The sequence below is a fragment of the Apodemus sylvaticus genome, chromosome 18 (genome assembly GCF_947179515.1).
Source record: "Apodemus sylvaticus chromosome 18, mApoSyl1.1, whole genome shotgun sequence".
In the NCBI taxonomy this organism is placed as follows: Eukaryota; Metazoa; Chordata; class Mammalia; order Rodentia; family Muridae; genus Apodemus; species Apodemus sylvaticus.
In genome coordinates this window covers 35,061,237-35,081,607 of record NC_067489.1, presented here as the reverse complement: position 1 = coordinate 35,081,607, position 20,371 = coordinate 35,061,237, and the positions used below count along the sequence as shown (strand labels likewise).

General features: G+C 35.6%; 1 protein-coding gene across 2 annotated transcripts in view; it reads left to right on the top strand.

The window, feature by feature from the left end:
* The window catches only part of Sgcz (sarcoglycan zeta), a 432,264-nt gene that overhangs the window by 297,043 nt on the left and 114,850 nt on the right, over nt 1–20,371 (top strand). For both annotated transcript variants that reach the window (XM_052162264.1, XM_052162263.1), the window contains exon 3: nt 16,222–16,309. In XM_052162264.1, the coding sequence (XP_052018224.1) occupies nt 16,222–16,309 (88 nt within the window). The remainder of the gene's footprint in view (nt 1–16,221; nt 16,310–20,371) is intronic.

Genomic DNA, 20,371 nt, shown 5'->3' with positions numbered 1-20,371 from the left:
ACCCACAACTTCAGTACATCAATGTAATCTTGGTGTGTGGACTTTTTTCAATGCACCTGTATTTGTTTTACAAGTATTTTACTAAGAATTTTTATATCTTGCTAATCAGGAATATTAGACATTTGCTGATGTGTCTTTACCTGGTTTTGATGCTACTTGCTTTAAAGGCATATGGAAGTGATCCTTCTGCTTTATTATTTAATTTATGGAAAATTTAAGTATTTTTCAATGATTCTTTGAAAGTCTGTTATAATTCTTTTATTAATATATACAAACCTGAAAATCTTTTTAATAACAAGGGGTTTTTATTTCTGTTTCAATCTACTCATGTGTTATAAGTTATTTTAGGTGGTTGATTTCTCCTTTGTTTAACTTTGATAGGTGAGATGTATATAGAAATTCATTCATTCTTTTAGGTATTCTAACTTGATTGAATATAGATTTTAAAGCGTTTCCTGCCTTAGAGTTTTACTGCTGTGAACAGACACCATGACCAAGGTAACTCTTAGAAGGACAACTGGCTTATAAGTTCAGAGGTTCAGTCCACTGTCACCAAGGCAGGAGTATGGCATCATTCAGGCAGGCATGGTACAGAAGGAACTGATAATTCTACATCTTCATTGGGAGGCTGATAGCAGAAGACTAGCTCCAATGTATGTAAGGCAAGGGTCTTAAAGCCTCTACCCACAGTGTCATACCTACTCCAACAAGTGCTACTCCCTGGGCTAAGTACATACAATCCATCACATTTTACTCCCTGGCCCCTACAGGTTTGTTTAAACACATGAGTCTATGGAGGCCATACCTAGACATAGTATAATAAAAACATACATTTAGTCCAACTTCCAAAGTCCCGAGAGTCTATAGTAGTCTCAACAATGTTAAAATTCCAACCTTCAAAGTTTCTTCTGAGATTCATCTAATCACTCAACTGAAATCTCCAAAGAAAGACAGGAAAGCAGATGGGTAAACTCTAAACTGCATCCCCATGTCTGATGCCAAAGTGGTCTTCAAACCTCTAACTACTTTTTCATCTTTGGTGACTACAACAAGCTGCTTTCTCCTGGACTGGTTCTATGTCCTGTTAACAGCTGTCCTTGTCAGGTATACCACAGTTATGACATCTTGGAGTCTCTAAGGCAACATAAACATCACAATTTCCAGTGTCTGGGATGATCTTCTGGAATGTAACACATGAACCTTCTGGGCTCCTCCAATGGGCTTGGGTCACTTTTCCAGCTCTGCCCTCTGTAGCACTTGAGTCTCTAGTTGACTGGACTCTACTTTTGCTGCTGTTCTTGGTGATCATACCATGGTACTGGCTTCTCTAATACACTCTTGTCTTCAACTTCAACTAGGATTCACTAATAGCTGCTCATAGGCTCCCTTCATGGTGCCAAGAGTCAACTACTTTGCATGACCCTTTCAGTCCTGGGCTATCAACTGCAACTGATGCAGTACCTTCACAAATGGCCTTTCAAGGCTTCTCACAGTGGTGAGCCTCAGCTGCCCTCCATTACCCCTTTCATACCTTTAAAACCAGTACCACCTGAGTGATTCTTACATGTTCACAAATCCAGTTGCAGCACAAGGTACAAACATGGTTTTCTCTGGAACATAGTTTCTTTGTACTCCTAGAAAATACTTCCCAGATTTTATGTCAGTGATTCTGGTCTCTTCTTAATCACAACTAATTCGTTTCATACACCTAACGAGCATAAATTGTCCCAGTAGTCTCTTCTATTCATGAATCTAAAGCCAGAGTTACATGTCTGAAGAAGCAGAGTTCCAATTACTTGTTTGGGCTGAAGCATGCCCCCAACACAGCTCCCTTATTTTATTACCAGCTTTCTGTTTCCAACTTCCTTACTGCCTAGGCTTGGCTGTCCTGGATCTTGCCCTGTAGATTTTCCTTGAATTCAGATATCTCTATGGATGTGTCTCCTGGGATTAAAGGTGTGTACCACCACACCCTGCCTTACCTTTTCTTCATCTAGTATTTGCTCTGTCTCAGACTGGCCTTGAATTTAGAAGTCTGTTTGGCTTTGTCTCTTGGGATTAAAGGTTTGTCCTACCATACCACATAAACTTAGCTTGGTGGGATGTTGCCCAATAGTCACTACTCCCATAGTTCAATTTAATATCCACTAACACAGGATTGACCTCCATTTCATGTCCTGGTACCCCTTTAATATTCAAACCACATATTTTATATTTTTCCTTTCTAAGCATGCTACTCTTGTTCCAGATGCATATGTAGCAGAGGATGGCCTTATTAGGCATCAATGAGAGAAGAGGCCCTTGGTCCTGCGAAGGCTCAACACCCCAGTGTTAAGGAATGCCAGGATAGAGAAGTGGGAGTGGGTTGGAGTGTGAACAGGGGAAGGGGGGTTGGATAGGGAGTTTTCAGAGGGGAAACAAGGAAAGAGGATAATATTTGAAATGTAAAGAAAATATCTACTAAAAAACTAAAGGTTGTATGGAAAAATCATATGGAAACCTACTATCCTGTAATTCAACTTAAAAAATAAATTTAAAATTTGTTTGGAAAAAGAAAAAAAAAGCATTCTTTATGAGACTTAACCAGAGAACAAAATCTCTGTTGGCTCTTTTTGGGGGAGGGGACTTTCTTTATCACCAAATATCACAAAAAGAGTTTTAGATCACATACTGAATTTCATTTCCACTGAAACCTCTTCACCATGTCTGAACAGCTCAAATCATTTTCAGCAATTAAGTCTTCTATATTCCTATTAGGATGACCCACTTAAAGCATTCCATTGCTTTCCAAATCCAAAATCCGTAAATCTACATTCTTCTAGACAAAAGCACAGTCAGGCCTTTCACAGCCATACCATACTCCTGGTGCCAACTTGTATTTTAATTAGGGTTTTACTACTGTGAACAGAAACCATGTCAAAGGTAAGTCTTATAAGGACAACATTTAATTGGGGAGGACTTAGGGATTCAGAGTTTCAGTCCCTTATCACCAAGGCAGGAACATGACAGCATTAAGGAAGGTGTGGTGCAGGAGCTGAGAGCTCTAACATTCATCTGCTAGGTGAAGACTGACTTCAAGGCATCTCAGAGAAGATTCTTAAAGCCCACACCTACAGTGACAAGGTCACATTCCCTAAAGGTAGCATTACCTGGGCCAAGCATATATAAACCATCACATTCCCTTACAATGTTTCTTTTATATGTGATATAATTAATTCTGTTGTTTTGAATCCCTTCTTTATTTTGAGTAAATGGACTTTGGGTCTGTCAATTTTGTTTACCTTCACAAGAAACCAACTCTTAGCTTCCTTAATTCTTTTAAAATTTCATTTTTTTGTGTGTCCTTCAATTGAGACATAGAGTTTTGCTGAATAAGGTAGACTGAGATTTGGAGTACATATATCAGTCACTTCTGCTTTACAAGTGTCAACTGGGAAGTCAGCTGTTAATCGCATAGGTATACCTTTTGAATGTGACTCTTGCTGTTTCGTATACCTTGTCTTTGTTCTTTATACCTAATATGTTCATGTGCTATGCCATGGAAGTTTCCTTTTGAAGCCTATGTGCTTCCTGTACATGTTTTGAGTTAGTCTTCCCTTGAATTTGGGGCTTTTTTTCTGTGAGCCTGTTAAAGATATAGTCTGTGGCATTTACCTCATAATCTTCTAATACTTCTATCTATAGAATTCATAAATATGTTTTTTTTTCATGGGACTGTAAGACTGTCGAGCCTTAGCTTACTGGGGACTCAATGAATAAACATGAAGGAGCCAGGAATCCATGCAAAAAGCAAGAGGAATTTATTGTTCCAGTGTGCTGGGGTTGTCCTACACCTGAAGGAGAAGTGGCAACACTCCCTCACCCATTTGGTCACTCTTTATAGGACTTCCTTTGTCTGTAGGTGGCCAATGGTAGGTCTGTCCTGTGGAATGTGTTTACATGCACTGGGCCAGTGGTCAGTCCTCACCCAACCCCCACCTTCAGTACCTCAAAGTTCTTGCATCTTCCTTTAGTATAAATTGTTGATTTTTTTTCATATTCTTTGATTTAGTGGTTTAGTTACTCTACTTTTTCAATTTCTCATATGTTTTCTTCTTCTTGAACCATTCTACTGATAAACCTGTCCCCTCATTTCTATGTATTATTTAAATTTTCAATTCTGTCTTCATTTGATCTTATACTTTCTTAGTATGTTTCTTTCTTTCCTTAATTCATTTTTCAAATGCTAAGTTGTCTTCATTTAGACATAATAGTGTGTTCTTGGGTTTCATTTTCAAATTTACTCAGCTCCTCCATGTTTATTAATGTGTCTATTTCTATTTTTCTGAACTTCTTGAATCCTTTGCCTATACTTTTCATCGTTCTTTTAAAATACGGATTCTAGGCTTAATCATAGATATCTCCTCTGGAGAAGATTTTTAAAGGAGATCTGAGTTTAGGTGGAGATATATCACTTTGAAGTTCCTTATTGTTTGAGTTTTGTAGTATGATCTGTGAATGTGGATTATTCTCATGTTGGGTATATGTCTGATATGTGATTCTAAGTTGCCTTTGATGAATTATAAATATAGCTTCTAGTTGCCAGATGTAATTGTCACCTTGAAGGTTTAACGCTAAATAAGTTCATCCTTTCTAGTTCTTTCTGAACTCTGACTGTCTCGTTCAACTAAGCTATTCTGGCTCTAAAGCTTCTCCAAGCCAACTAATTTAGTCTGTCGTCCCTAAACTTCTCTCTGAATTTCTCTGCTTCACCTCAAATTAACTCTGGTAATTTTTTCTCATCTTAGGGCTCATGATTCAACTACCTCTGTTGACCCACACTGAACTGCATGGACTAAGGAAGGAAGTCAACTCCCCTGCACTACACTCACTGCACTGACCCCTAACTCACTGATATACTCACTTTCCTCTTCCTTTGCTGCTCTTACATAGCTTTTCTCATGTGAGTTGAGCATCTCTGGACTCCTTCTGCCCATCTTTTTTCTGATTCATCACTTTGCTCCCCATTGTTTGGGATTAAGGGTGTGTCTAAGGGATTCCAGGCAGAAGGATTAGAGGTGTATGCTAAGGGGATGTCTGCATTCCAGCCTGATCACACAGACCTAGCAGGTGTTTGGATGTCATCAGAGGAGCCATGTTGCTAGATAAAAATTCCTCTACAATGAGTAGAAGCTACGTTCTCTTACTGATGCTGTCGATGTCTGGCTGATTTAAGATCAAGCATGAGAATTTTGTAGGTTGATTCTTTAAATACTCAAGAGTTGATTTATTGTATTTTAATTAGAGTAACAGAGTGATTCCAATCAGTTGCAACCATAACAGCATTCAAATGTGCCTCCCAGCTGTGTCTGCACTGTGGGAGTGTGGCCCAGCTGGTTAGGTTCCTGGGAGCTCATTAGGCTTGGCAGCTGCATGAGTTGCACAATCCAAACCAGGCCTGGATATTTCATAATAGGCGAGTCACAAACTATCTGAAGAATTTGCTAAACTGGGCAGGTGCATGAGCATTGGGATGAAAACTAAAACTTTATCCTGGAACATATGTTCCATATGTTTTCATATGTTGCAAGACTATGAAAATTTAAAGTGGCATATCTAAGAAAAATGGGTGTGCATCATACAATGTCATGCAAATTAGGAGAGTGAGGCTCAATGTATCCTAATTGTCTCATCTCTAGATTTGGTATAACCTGATAAGTTAACAAATCTGAAGTTTTAGGCATGTATGTTATGCGGAATAGTTCAGAATCCCCTGTTGATTTAGAAAATTGAAATTTATTTTTCTTCCCATTGTATTTATTTAGTGCTAGCCACATATAATTTCACCCACCAATCTTGGCATGGAGAGGAACACAGTCCAAATCTATGTACGTGATTCACACAGATAGGACACCTCTTGTGGTATGCTACCCTCTGAGTTTCTTTAATTGATTCATCTTAGACAATTTTTATGCAAGTGTATAATGCTCTAATATTCTTCTCCCAAAAAAACTCTACCCTTCAGTTCCTTAACTATCCCTGATCTCATCACTCTCTGGTATTCTCTGAGTTTGTTTTGTTTCTACTTCTCTGTAATTTGTACATATATTAAAACTTACTCTTTTTAGAGAGATTTTATTTTTATGCATGTATTAATTCTGACCAAATTATAGATATAAATGTCTTGACAAAAACCTGATCCCAATCCTAGATCATAGTCAGAACATTAATTTCATACTCTTCAACAGATATATGTACAATAACACCATGAATGTGACTTCAGAGATAGTCACAAACTTTGAACCTAGGCTTGATCCTGGGAAGATCTTCAGACTATTTCTATGTTTCCTAAATATTTCTATGCACTACATTGTGTTTACCCAGTTATGCCTTCTCCTCTTTGATTTTACTCGGTAAGTCTGATGAGCACAAATGCTATAATTATTATTTTCATAAGGTAAAGAATAAAACTAATATTTCTTTCAGCCCTAAGTCTTAACATCATTAAAGTTTTTATATATAAAAAGCTATAGAATATTGAATTATAGGAGTATAAATAAAATATCAAAATTTTGAAATACCTGTTGTGATTAGAAGGGTGCAATCTTAGGAATATATCTACCCCACTGTAGATATTTAGCTGAAGAAAGTATTTGAATTACTAAACATTTACAAACCAATGACTGAAGTGAAAGGAATAAATGCTTTATTGGATCTGAACATGGTGGGTCTGGTTTGTTATTCCACCATTTGAGAGGGGAAGGCAGCAGATGTGAGTTTGGGTTCTCATCTGTACCAATAGTACAAAGTAAAAATCTACCTTTTAAAAAAAATCCCTGCTGTTATGTTGTCAGTACAATTATGAACTCCAACTCTCTGCAATAAACCAAAAATAAACCCCACTTTAATTATTTGGCCATGGTGATTTATCACATTTTTTTAAAATAGAAAATAACAAATATAAAACCTCTCTGTGTTTCATCATCTTATTCAGGAGTTAAGTTTCAATATAGATTCAGACACAAAGTAAACTAAAAATTTGGTTCAAGCATTTGCAAATATTTGGAGATTTAATAAGTCTACTTTATTTTAGGAGAGAGAAAAAAGGATTCCTACCAGAATTCCTAAGCCATGGAAATATTAAGATCCAGTGTTATACATCAAATTCAAAAGCAGAAAGCCAATTCATCAAATATAAGGAATAAAAATTTTGTTTATGGCAAGCCATTAATGGGCTGAAGAGGCCCAGCAATAGAATAGGGTTGTTCTACTTTCCTCAATGTATTGACTCAAATGGTAACTGACAATTATTACACCCAAAGCTCATTCCAACTATAGTTCCAAACCAAAAGTTTATCCCAGATATAGTCAAGTTGACATCCAGGAATAGCCACTACAAATGTTTAACTAAGTGTTTAACCTCTAGCCCAGTCAGTCATAGTCATCATAATAGCTTTTACTTTTTGACTTTATAATTATTGTTTATTTTCACTAAATAATTTTGTAATTCTTTTGTCATATTAGAAAGCTATTGAAAAATTCCCTCCATAGTTTCTTGCATTTGAATACATGGGTCTCTAGTTGGTGTTGTTCTTCAGGGAATCATAGGAAGTCCAGAATTGCTGGCTGAGGTTGACTAGTGAGGGCAGGGTTGGACATGAAAATCCTGCCGCCATTCCCTACTGTCTCTCTACCTCGTGATTGTGTTTCAAAATGTAAACTTCAGCTTCCAGCTCTAACCACCAGGCATACTGATTGCTGTTATGTTGTCCCTACAATTATGAACTCAAATTCTCTGCAATAAACCAAAATAAACTCCTCTATAATTATTTGGCCATGGCGTTTTTCACATTTTTAAAAATATATAAAATAACAAATATAAAATAACAAATACAAAAAAGAGAATCTCTGAGTTTCCTGATCTTATTCAGGAATTAAGTTTCAGTATAGATTCAGACACCAAGTAAACTAAAAACTTGGTTCAAGCATTTGCAAATACTTGAAGCCTACTTTATTTTAAGAGAGAAAAAAAAAAGGATGTTTGATTTTTTTTCAAGTAGTGAAAACTCAGCTACATGAATGAAGATATTTCCAAGGAAAAATAATCTAAAACTCATTATCTCTTTCCCTACTTGAAATTAAATATACCCTTGAAAGCACATAATCTTACTGAGAATCTTGATTTTTCTCAGTTAAATGTGTCACATTTAAAAAGTAAAATTGGAGTCAAGAAACTTGATTTCCTAAATTGTCAAGATTCAGGGAATGAAATGTAAACTAATTTATCAAAAACTTTCATTCTTCTTTCAATGTACACCTAAGACCAGAAGTTTTTTCATGTACAAATGCATACTCAAAATTATATATTTCTGTTTCTTTTTTAATACTGCCCATAAACATACACACTCATTATTATTGTCATTACCACAAGATTTTACTAATTTAGTTGATTAAAATTAGAAAAGCTCTGTATACGTTAGCTAGGTTGAAATATATACCAATTTATCATATCGATTTATATCACCTCTGGATTATTCACAAAAAAAAATTGTAAAACAAAAATTTGCCTGATGCTCTAAAATTTCCTTGTGCTCTCCCAAGTAGGACTGAGTCTACACATCCTTCACAGGCAATAAGAATCTGCTCTATTAGCTAATGTAGTACAAATGGATAGATCTGAACATGCTAATTGGACAGAGTTGATACCTAGGGCTAGGACAAGGACAAGAAAGACAGAAGAGACATCTGCAGAAATATGGGTACATTACCTGGAGTGGAAGGAAAAGAGGAAGAAATGTGTGTGGTACTACAAATACTGTCTAAGAAGAAGGAACTTAGTACCATTGTGTCCCTGATTGATATAAAATTGCACTGTCTTACTTACCTGAATCTTTATTTTTGGGTAGAAACAGGACTTTTTCCATTCAGAGTCCTTAGTCATGAAAAAAAAATCATCCTATAAGGCTACCCATAAGTAATGTTTGAGTTGAAACATTTGATAGATGTAGGAATGGGATAATTTGGATCTCTTATATTTGAGAACTATGGTAAAACTCTTCTCTAAAGAAACTCTCATTTATCAGTGGGAACAGGAACAAGGAAAGCCAAACAGAAGCATAATAGACTACCCTAACTACCTTATAACACCAAAGATACAGGCATTACAAAACAACAACTTCAATGTACAAAGACATTCCTAAAAGTGAATACCACAGTGGGAAGGACTCAGTAAGAGTATTGGACTAGAAATGAATGAAAAGTTAACTTTTACTAAGCACTCTGTTAGAACTGTTTCACACTCTAATAAAATTATGAACCCAAAATTTGATGACATTCTGTTAACAATCCATTCCACTATATTTTAAAAAAAAACATTTTTAGCAATTAAAACATTTGTTTGCTAAAGGAAATTAACTTTCAAATAGTCTTTTTATCTTGTTATTAAGCAAATTTTTTTAGTTACCTATTTTTCTTGTTCTTAAGTGTGTTGAATAAGAGAAGAAATAGGAAAAATAAAAGTTCATCCTTGGAAGTAGAGACGAGGCATTCAAATTAAACCGTGTGAGACAGCTTGTTCTACTTGAAAGCATCTCAGAAATCTTCCCATGAGGGGTTAAAAAGTAAAGAACAGAGAAACAAAAGAGGTATCCAGACCCCTAAGGTTTCTGTGATAAAAACATAAATCTAGAGCCCACCCACACGTGATTCACTTCAGATGTGCTCTGTACATTTCATCCAAAGTGTGATTGTTGACTGAAAAATATGTGTCATACTTAACACAAACTGTAGTTTTTCAAACTCTGTATAGAGAAAAGTAAGCCACAACACAGTCCATTCTTCAGATAGTTCAGGCAAGTGGAAGACGTGGACATGTAAGTGATTAAACAAAGCAGAACACCTATGACAAGTACTATAATAGACATCAAGCTGCCTGCTTAAGGAAGTGGAGGGCAGGAGCAGAATTTTAACTAGAAGAAAAAGAAGCATACCCAGAGAAATTGGCTTTGAGCTAGGATTTGAAAAATGAGCATTTCCACTGTCATTCAGCCAGATAATAAGAAGTAGATGTGAATTATAGTATAGCCAAAAAGAAACTAAAACTGAGAATGAAGAGAACAAAGAAAAAAATTGGGTAAATACATGTTGTAAAATGAAGCTAAGCAAATAAAAATGAATCGTATCATAAAATACTTGTATGTTACCAATATCAACTTGTCTAACAAAAGGAAATATTAAGAGACAGTTTGTTTTAATATTAGCTTGTTAATATATTTGTACATTAAAATTGTTTAGAAAAGTAACACAGTGTAAAACTAAGAGTGAAGAGTAAGCAAATATTGTGGATAGAGGGTAAAATGTTGTCAGAGCCTGAGGATCAGGGCTTTCCCTGTGAGATTATGTTTTCTAGTAACAGTAGAATGCAACACTGAGAAGTCTCACCAGCACAACTACCTTAAGGTGAGCTGAAGAAGAAAGAAACCAAGAACTATGCCAAAGTGGAAGGAGGAAAGCAGAGGAGACCTTAACACAGCATAAAGTACTGCAATAAAGCAACTGAGTAAAACCAAGAGAGGAGGTGTTCTTCCCCAGAGAAGAGCTGGCCCATTGGGTGTTCTGTGGTAAAGAAATTGTCAGTCTTACCATATACATAAAAGTAACACTATATGGATTCAACAGGTTATATTTAGTAATACATATATACATATATGTGTATGTGTGTGTGTGCATATGTATGTGGTGTGTGTGTGTGCATACAGTAACAACTAATGTAAAGAGAGCATAGGGAGAATGAAGTGCTATATGGCTGTATTTGGAGAGAGAAAAGGGAAAAATAGAAACACTGTAATTAATTTATACATTAAAAAATGAAAATTAATAACTAAAAAGAATAGAGGACCCACAAATCTAAAGCTACCTGATTTTGGACTAAGATGTTAAAAACTCATTTTGGAGGTAAGAGCCTCTTAATAAAATGGTTCTGGGAAAGCTTAATATCTACATGAAGAAAAATGGAACTCAATCCTTTTCTAACCATGTGCTAAGTAAATTCCAAATGAAACAAAGTCTCACTGTCAGGCCTGAATGTTGGATGGGTACTGTCAGAATACACTGTTTCATACAGGCAAGACTAAAGGCATTTTGAAAAGGACACTCGTTGTTGCAATAGGCAATATGGCCAATCTCATGAAATTAAAAAGGGTTTTTTTTTCTTTGTCTTTTTTTTTCAAATGAAACCATCACCACAGTGAAAAAGCAACACAAACAATGAGTTATATCATTGTTAACTCTACTTCTGCCACAGTACTGGTGTCTAAAATATGTAAGATTTATAGACTATACATGAAGAAAGCAAACACCCTAATTAAAAGCGATACTCCACTTTGTTTTTAGCAGCCTTATTTATAATATCCAGAAGCTAGAAAGAACCCAGATGTCCTTCAACAGAGGAATTGATAGAGAAAATGTGGGACATTTACACTATGGAGTACTACCCAACTATTAAAAACAATGAGTTCATGAAATTCTTAGGCAAATGGATGGAACTAGAAAATATTATCCTGAGTATGATAACTCAATTACCAAAGAACATACAAAGTATGTCTTCACTGATAAGTGACTATTAGCCCAAAAATTCAGAATACTCAAGATACAATTCGTAGACCATATGAAGCTCAACAAGAAGAAAGACAAAAGTGTGGATGCTTCAGTCCTTCTTAGAAGGGGGAATAAAGTACCCACAAGAAGAGATACAGAAACAAAGTGTGGAGCAGAGACTGAGAGAAAGACCATCCAGAGACTGCCCCACCTGGGTATTCATCCCATATCCAGTTACCAAACCCAGACACTATTATGGATGCCAGGAAGTGCTTGCTGACAGGTGCCTGATATAACTGTCTCCTGAGAGGTTCTGCCAGAGCCTGACAAATACAGAGGTGGATGCTCTCAGCCAACCATTGGACTGAGCACAGGGTCCCTAATGGAGGAGTTAGAGAAAGTACTGAAGGAGTTGAAGGGGTTTGCAGCCCCGCGGGAGGAACAACAATATCAACCTACCAGACACCCAGAGCTACCAAGGACTAAGCCATCAACCAAAGAGTATGAATGGAGGGACCCATGGTTCTATCTGCATATGTAGCAGAGGATCTTGTTGGACACTAATGGGAGGAAAGACCCTTGATCCTGTGAAGGCTTGATGTCCCAATGTAGGTTATACTAGGATGGGGAAGTGGGAGTGGGTGGGTTGGGGAACACTCTCATAGAAGCAGGAGGAAGGGGGATTGGATAAGGGTTTTACAGAAGGGAAACCAGGAAATTAGATAACATTTGAAATATAAATTAAAAAATCTAATAATTGTTTTTAAAAAAGAAATAAGAGTAAAGAAAAACAGGGAAAGAAAGTGATATTGGGAACAGAAAGAGTTCTCAAGAAGAAACATAAATGGCTTATAAATAAGTTCCTTGAACATTCTTAGCCACTGTAAGAAAGCAAATTAAAATAATGTTGAGAATTCATGTTATTTCAGTCATAAAATGTATTACAATGAAAAATGAAGGGACTGTGAGAGCTGATGAGGATGTGGAGAAGGGGAAATCGAGTCCACTATTAGAGCTAATATAAGTTTGTGTAGCCCCTATTTAAACCAATATGAAGTTTCCTCCAAAAGGTAAAGATAGAACTACCATAAGACCCACCTATACTGCTAGAAATGTACCCAAAGTACACACACTAGTACAGATATTTTACATCTCTGTGTTTAGTGCTGCTCTATTCATGATAACTAGGATATGGAACCTGCCTAGATGTTCATCAATGGAGGAATGAATAGTGAGCGGAAGGAGCAGGCAGACTTCTCCTTACCATGGGACAGAACAGGTGCCATGGTAAAATTAACGCAGGCTTAGTCTTATTAAAAGAAATGAAGCTTTTTTCTTACAAACGTGGATTTAATTCATTTAGCATTAAAAGGGTGGAAGCTTTTTCTTTCTCTATGCAATAAGGATTGGAGTTCATTTTTCATCCAGAATGAGTGAGTGCTTTTTGCACCAGTGCTTGGTCTTTTGCTCCATATGAATATGCAAGTATGGATGTGTGTTTAAGTATGCAATTGTGAAAATTCATGCAAGCTCGGCTAGCTGAATTTGTGTGGAAATATATAAATGAGAACGCTGCATGTGAATGAACTTCTGTGAGATTATGCATATTCACTTATGTAAAACTTTTCTTTCTGTGAGTGTTATTCTCTTCTCCGGATTCAATAGAAGTTTATTGCTCCAAATCTCCCCTAGTCCAACAAGCAAGAGGCATCTGGACATTATGGAAAAGGCTTTAGCAACTAATCCTTTACTTAATCTCCTGATGTTTTAGGATGAGGTGCTAAATGCCTGAGACTGCAGTCTCTGGCCTCAGAGGAACACAGAAGGCAGGTCAGCTACAATAGCATAGCAACTTAGATTTATATAAGTAAACTTTTTTTTTACAGTAACCCACAATATCTTGAAGGCAAGCAACTCTTATCCCCCTCCGATGCTCTTCCCCCTCTGCTGCCTCAAGAAGACCCAACAAGAAAGAAGAAACCCCACTCAGGGGCTGACTTCTGGCAAAGAGTAGACTTTGATGTTGAGGCACAATGGAATATATAGCTACTAGCAACTGCTCACCTCCAAGGAATTGCATGATTTCCTATTTCCTGTTAGATAACTCACTGAGTTGTCATGAGTTTTTTTCAATCACCTATGCATTTATTTGTAATACAGTGAATATTATGTAAAAGGTTATACTTTGGTCCTAAGATACATTAGTAGTGGCCCTATCCACAAAATAAACATTGTATGGATTTATAGACCAAAAAATCCTTCTGATTTGGTAGTGAACATACTGCACTCATAGGAACTTCATTAGCTTAAAAGAACTTAAAAATTGGAATGGCATAATAATGCAGTTTTATTCGCAAGAGCCTATTGTAGAGAACTGCTCATCACCTCTGATAGCTCTGTTTATAGTTTTAGTGAGTACAAAGATTGCTGCTGCTACCAGAGTAAAAATTTAATCTGGATATAAAACTTTAATTCTGAGAGGAAATTTAGTGGAATAAGTAGAGTGGAGCTGAGCCATGGATAGAACTTCAATAGGATCCCTATGGTGAAGGCAATGTGAACTGACAAGTTGTTAACAAAAATGCACAATGATTAAACCTGCAGTCCTAACAGTTCTATTCCTGTATTAGATAAGAGGAAGTGCCTATTGACTCTTGCCTCTTAAAACTGCTTTCCATCGGTTTTAGGAACTTTCATACAACAATAATTCTTACAATGCTTTCACAGCGCATCACAAACACACCAGCATGTTATGCATTTCATTATGCTTATAGTCATGTCTGTTCGTTTTAAATGTCTAGGAATTCAAAGGAAAGCAAATAATCTCATAATGCAAAATATTTATTTAATTATACACCTCAATTTAAAATTGGGTTATTTGTTTTCTTTCGTCCAGGTAGCTAGTAAGGGACCAGAGGGGAAAGGTTCTTCCAAGAAAGGGGATATAGAATATAGTACTATGAAGGGATGTAGTTGAAATTAGAACAGTAATATTAAAGGGCGCTGGATGGAAAATTATAAGATAGAATATGAGGAAGGATAACTAACAGTAAATATCTTTCAAAAATCCATATTGAAGCCACTATTCTAGAAGCTTCATATAGAGTCGTACTTCACATAAAAGGACGGGAGACAATGTCCCCAACTAGGTATTGTATGTTATCAAACACAATCCCCAGTATGAGGAATGGGTTATATATTTTGGTAAATTGGCAAAAGGAATCCCATGAACTTCCAAAATTCTACAAGATATAGCTAATATTATGACTCTCCTCCACATCTTAATAGTAAACTCTGGTTGATTGCTAAAGACATCACCTTCTTATGGTATAGAAAATGGAGAAATCTAGCTTCACTCCTAATAGGTAATATTCATAGTGATTTAAGATGCTATACACCCTATCATAGGAGAAAATTAATCATCAAGCTCAACAAATCATGAACACTGAAAGCTACAATAACCACTTCTATGCTTATTGGCATAATAGTTGCAAGAGTGATAAGGAAATTAAAAAAAACATTTCTTTTGGACTTATGGTCCACTTTATGCATTAGAATTCATACTATTGGTGAGGCCACAAACTGGACGTGACAAAGGTTATGAGCCCTATAGAACACACAATACTATTTTCTTCTAATAAAACATGGCAAAAAAATGACACCTGATGACATATTACTACACACATAGATGTCTATCACTCAACACTCATCAGAGTGGCTTCTTGCCCAGGTAAACAGTAATTAATAGTCTCAGAACTGGGCAATGAGTAGAAAATGAGAAACATTGGACTGCTCAGCCCTGAATGGGATATTTTTTAACACAACCCTGCCCTCTAGGCATCTAATTAAACACATCTAATGTAACCACAAAGAGAAAATAAAGAAAGAAAAAGAAAAAAAGCTTTAGGAACTCAACATGAACAACTTAAACTTCCTTGCCTCAGCCACTGGGCAATTCACAGAGCATTCTCACATTGGAAAGATGAAGAAAGTCGTAAAGAATGCATTCATTAGTTATATAGGCTTTTTAACTTAATCAACACAGAGCAAATACTGTTTGCTCTAGGAGAAATAATGGATGTACAGCTGTGTAAACCTGATTGCCATACTTTGTCATGTTTGGACAACATTCTGTAAACTCTAAGAAGATAAGGATGACTATACAACACAAGACAAATAAACTGTACATGTGATAACTGCTTTATTATATTTTCTATGTGGATAGAAAATTTATTAGTTGAATCAAACTGTATTCACAGTGATCAGAATAGATAGATTTGAGGAAATATTATTTAATAATGAAGTCTGAAATTTGCCTAGACATTCCCCATTCAATTCCCCATTGAAACTAGATGAAGTATCTGTGCCAGGAAACTCACATATCTCAAAAAGGATTCTTTCTATATGCTGTTTAAGAGCCATGAGTTGTTGTCATGTGGTTAATGCCTGGGTATAAACATAGAAGCATTCCATTCTACTTTAAATTATTTCAAGACACTATCTTTTTATCCAGTTCAACCAAATGTTAATGCAATTGCCTAATGATTGATTGAGATAAACTGAGATAACAGGCACAGAGTGAGTTCACGTGTTCTGTCTATAGTTGTGCTTTTGTTTGATTGTTTTTGTTTCATACATATTTCTTAGGACAGTCCATTGGTCTTACAGTCTGACAGAAATGTAACAGTGAATGCAAGAAACCACATGGGGCAGCTCACTGGACAGCTGACAGTCGGTGAGTGTTTGGAGGTAAAGTTTGCTCATTCTGTCTTTTATCGTCTGTGGTCAAGTTGAAATCTATGTAGCTGAGTTACTTCAATAACACACAGGCAGATCTGTCATTTCAGCCCAGCTGACTTGCACATGATCTAATGTGGCCCCAAGTTAATTATGATTTACAAAACTGAGTAGTTATTAGTCAGTATGTTATAATGGGATTACATTACACTGGCAATGGTAATTATTATCCCTAAATTTAAAAATATATCAGTTTTCCCTAAAGTATTTAGTATTTTCAGGGTATGTCAAAATGTATTTAGAAAACACACGAGGTGATATACCTGATGTAACAACATGATGTCTATGTATGTTTTACTTTAGGAGAGTAATTTTCTGCCAAGACACACATACACACAAACACACACACACATACACACACACACACACACACACACACACAATTTTATTTTAGTAAGTGTCAGGACTTTCAAATTCTGACAAAGCTTTTTGTTGAGATTTTGTATGAAGGATTTAGTAATTGAAATACAAATTAAAGAAAACCATACTAGTATTTTGTTTGCTTTTTCCTGTTGTTTTCTAAAATAGAATGTCTTGTAGAATAGACTGTCCTCAAACTGATTATGTAGCTGAGGATAACCTTAATCTTCTGATCCTCTTGACTGCACCTCCCAGAAGCTGTGCTTATACTGTACACAGTTCAATAATATGGATTGACCCAGAGACTTCCTGCAAACTAGCAAACACTCTACCAAGACACATCCTTAGTCCTATTTGATTTGTCTGTTTTCAAATGTATGTTAACTATGGACATTTACCAAAACACCATGCGTAAATATCTTACTCAATTTTTAATAAAGAAAAAGGCAAAATAAAAGTCATTTGTAACTATGCAAATTATATATATTTAATATTCATATAATGGTAAAATATGTTGATATAATATGTATATATATATATATATATATGGTCTGTGATACAATTACAGGATACTGTCATTTGCTGACTCATGTTTGACCCCATTGACCCTATTTTCTGCCTTAAAGGATTTATCTACACCTTTTTAAATATGTATGGTATATATACAGTGCAAAGGATCAATTTTCAAGTTTGAGGAATGAATTACTGTTTTTAGCGCTAAATTAATACTAATTCTTAAAAATGTATGTTTTCATTATGACTAATTGAATTTTACAAATATGGTATCACTTACGTGTCATGCGTAACTAGAAATGGTAATTGTGTGAATATCCTTTGTGGAAATATAAGATACATTGATAAATTTTATGCTTTAATTAAACTAAAAGGTTTAGTTTCTCAGAAGCTATCTATTAGTTATCAAACTACATATTTTGTCATAAAATATGTTACTTTTTTATAAAATGGGGGCTAAAGTAAACTTACTAAACTTTCAGGAATGAAATATTTGTATGTATGCATGAGTGTTCCAGAATCCTCCAGCTCTCACCGTTAATTTCAATAGCAATTTGGAACTGTTTCAGAATAGTGTAAGTTGGCATGAATAACTGGGAGGTTTTCCATGACAAAATTTACTCTTAGTTAAGTACCTATAGTAAAATAGGATCTTATTTCAGATTCAGTTCACCATAGCTGAAGTAGTTCTTAGTAGATCTATCAGCAGACAAGCTAAAATCACAGAGACTATATTGCAAAAATACACTGTCCAGTAATAGTTCCCTAATTCCTGCCTGCAGCACAAAGAGCAGTTTGATTACAGGGTGTATAGACAAATGTTAGCTGCATTTCATTTTATGCATGAGATATAAAGGATATATTTTGCTTGCATTTTAGCCATTCTAGAAGACTCTATCAATGTAATATTAATACTATTCAAGTGAGACAAAAGAGAAAAAAGGAGATGGAAAAGTAGTTTAACTTTAATGAATGCGTAAAAGCCAATTGTTTCTGTGATTAGAAATACATCTAAAGTAAGAAAACTGATAGTAAAAACTAGAAATTTAGGTCCACTGTTGTTGAGTCCCATATTTTTCGATTCGTTTGTAATTGTCAATAAAAAAAATCAAAATCACATTAGCTATAGGTGTGTTGAGACACCTTCTTAATCCCATCACTTGGGCGGTTAAAGCAAGCAGATATCTTTGAGTTTCAGGCCACCCCTCTTTACATAGTGAATTCGTGGTCAGCAAGGACTGCACTGTAATATCTTTTCTTAGATAAAAACATATTAGAAGTCAAAATGTATCTGGATATCAACCATTTCTTAGAGTTCTTCAGTGAACTCTAAGAAAACAACTTACCACTCTTGGAGATCAAGTTTACCCTTTTCTAAAATATGCATGACACTGAATTTGAATGCTTTAAGGAAAAATGGAAGTGTCTTTGGTGTCCTTAAAAGTGAGGTCATAGTTCTATGTTGAATGTGTCATAATTATGGTGGTGGTGATTGTAAATATAATGGCTTGTAATACAATGCGCTGATATTCTGTGAACAGTTCCATGATGACTTTCTATTACATCATCTTTTTCATGGTAGTTAAGGTAAATGGGGTACATCATGACTGTTGCCAAGTATCTATCACAGACATTTTACATACCATATATTAAAATCTCAACCTTGGAAAGATAACTTTCCATCCTATATTCATTAGAGATGAATTCATTATTGCACTCTATTCTGTGTTAAGTTTTGTTTTTAGCAAAAGATTGTTGACATAGGTAACACTTTAAATCCTCTTTCCTCCTTTTTTTCCTTTCCATTCAGTTTTTGCTTAGTGGTATGGCATTGATTATAGTTCATAGATATGACAATACTTGTTACTATTAAAACATAATACCTCCAAATAAGCACATAGTTATTCTGTAAATCTAAGGTTACCTAACATAACTTGATTGCTAATGAAAATGAACAGTAAACAGATATTAAATAGTTTTCTTCCAGATTTTCTTACTCTAATGTATTAGAAAAGTTACCTCATTAGTAGATATTTTTCCATTATGTCCTTCAAATGTTTCAAATGCTGTTAAAGAGCTATGAAGAAAGCAGAAGCTAGTTTACTTTGAGTATTTCTTCTTTATTATAAGCCAACTTTCTTTCTTAGTTCATGTAAAAAGAGACCTGTAATATAATCCAGAGATATGACATATATGTATGCTAATTCTAACACTATTTTTCTACATTTGAAATAAAAACCAAAATATTCCCTTTCCAAAAATGCATAGGAAATGCCATATTCTTATACTGGAATGTATAAATATATGTATAGATATACATGCTTTTTATTGAATATTTTATTTATTTACATTTCAAATGCTATCCACTTTCCTGTTTACACCCCTGTCCCTAGAAACCCCCTATAACATCTTTCCTCCCCTATCTCGCCTACCCACTCCCATCTCATCCCCTGGCATTCTCCTACATCGGGGCATCAAGACTTCACAGGACCAAGGGCCTCTCCTCCCATTGATGCCCAACAAGGCCATACTCTGCTACATATGCGGCCGGAGCCATGTGTACTCTTTGATTGGTGGTTTAGTCCCTGGGAGCTCTGGTGGGTCTAGTTGGTTGATATTGTTGTTTTTTCTGTGGGTTTTAAACCCCTTCAGCTCCTTCAGTTTTTTCTCTAACTCCTCCATTGGGGACCCTGTGCTCAGTCCAATGGTTGGCTGTGCGCATCTGCCTCTGTATTTGTCAGGCTCTGGCAGGACGTCTCAAGAGGCAGCAATATCAGGCTCCTGTCAGAAAGCACTTCTTGGCATCTGCAACAGTTTCTCAGTTTGGTAACCATATATGGGATGGATCCCTAGGTGATGCAGTATCTGGATGGCCTTTACTTCAGTTTCTGCTCTACACTGTCTCCATATTTTGGTTTAATAGCCGTAATAGCATTATTAAACTTATTCTTTTATATCCATTTAATATATTCAACCTCACTTACAATATTCCCAAAAAACAATAATTCTAAAATACTAACACATCACAAAAAAACATAAATACAGTTTTATTTTTCCTCCTCTAACAATTATACTCTCCCACTTTCACTTCAAATAATCATATAGAAGTTTAGGATTTAGTAGTCCA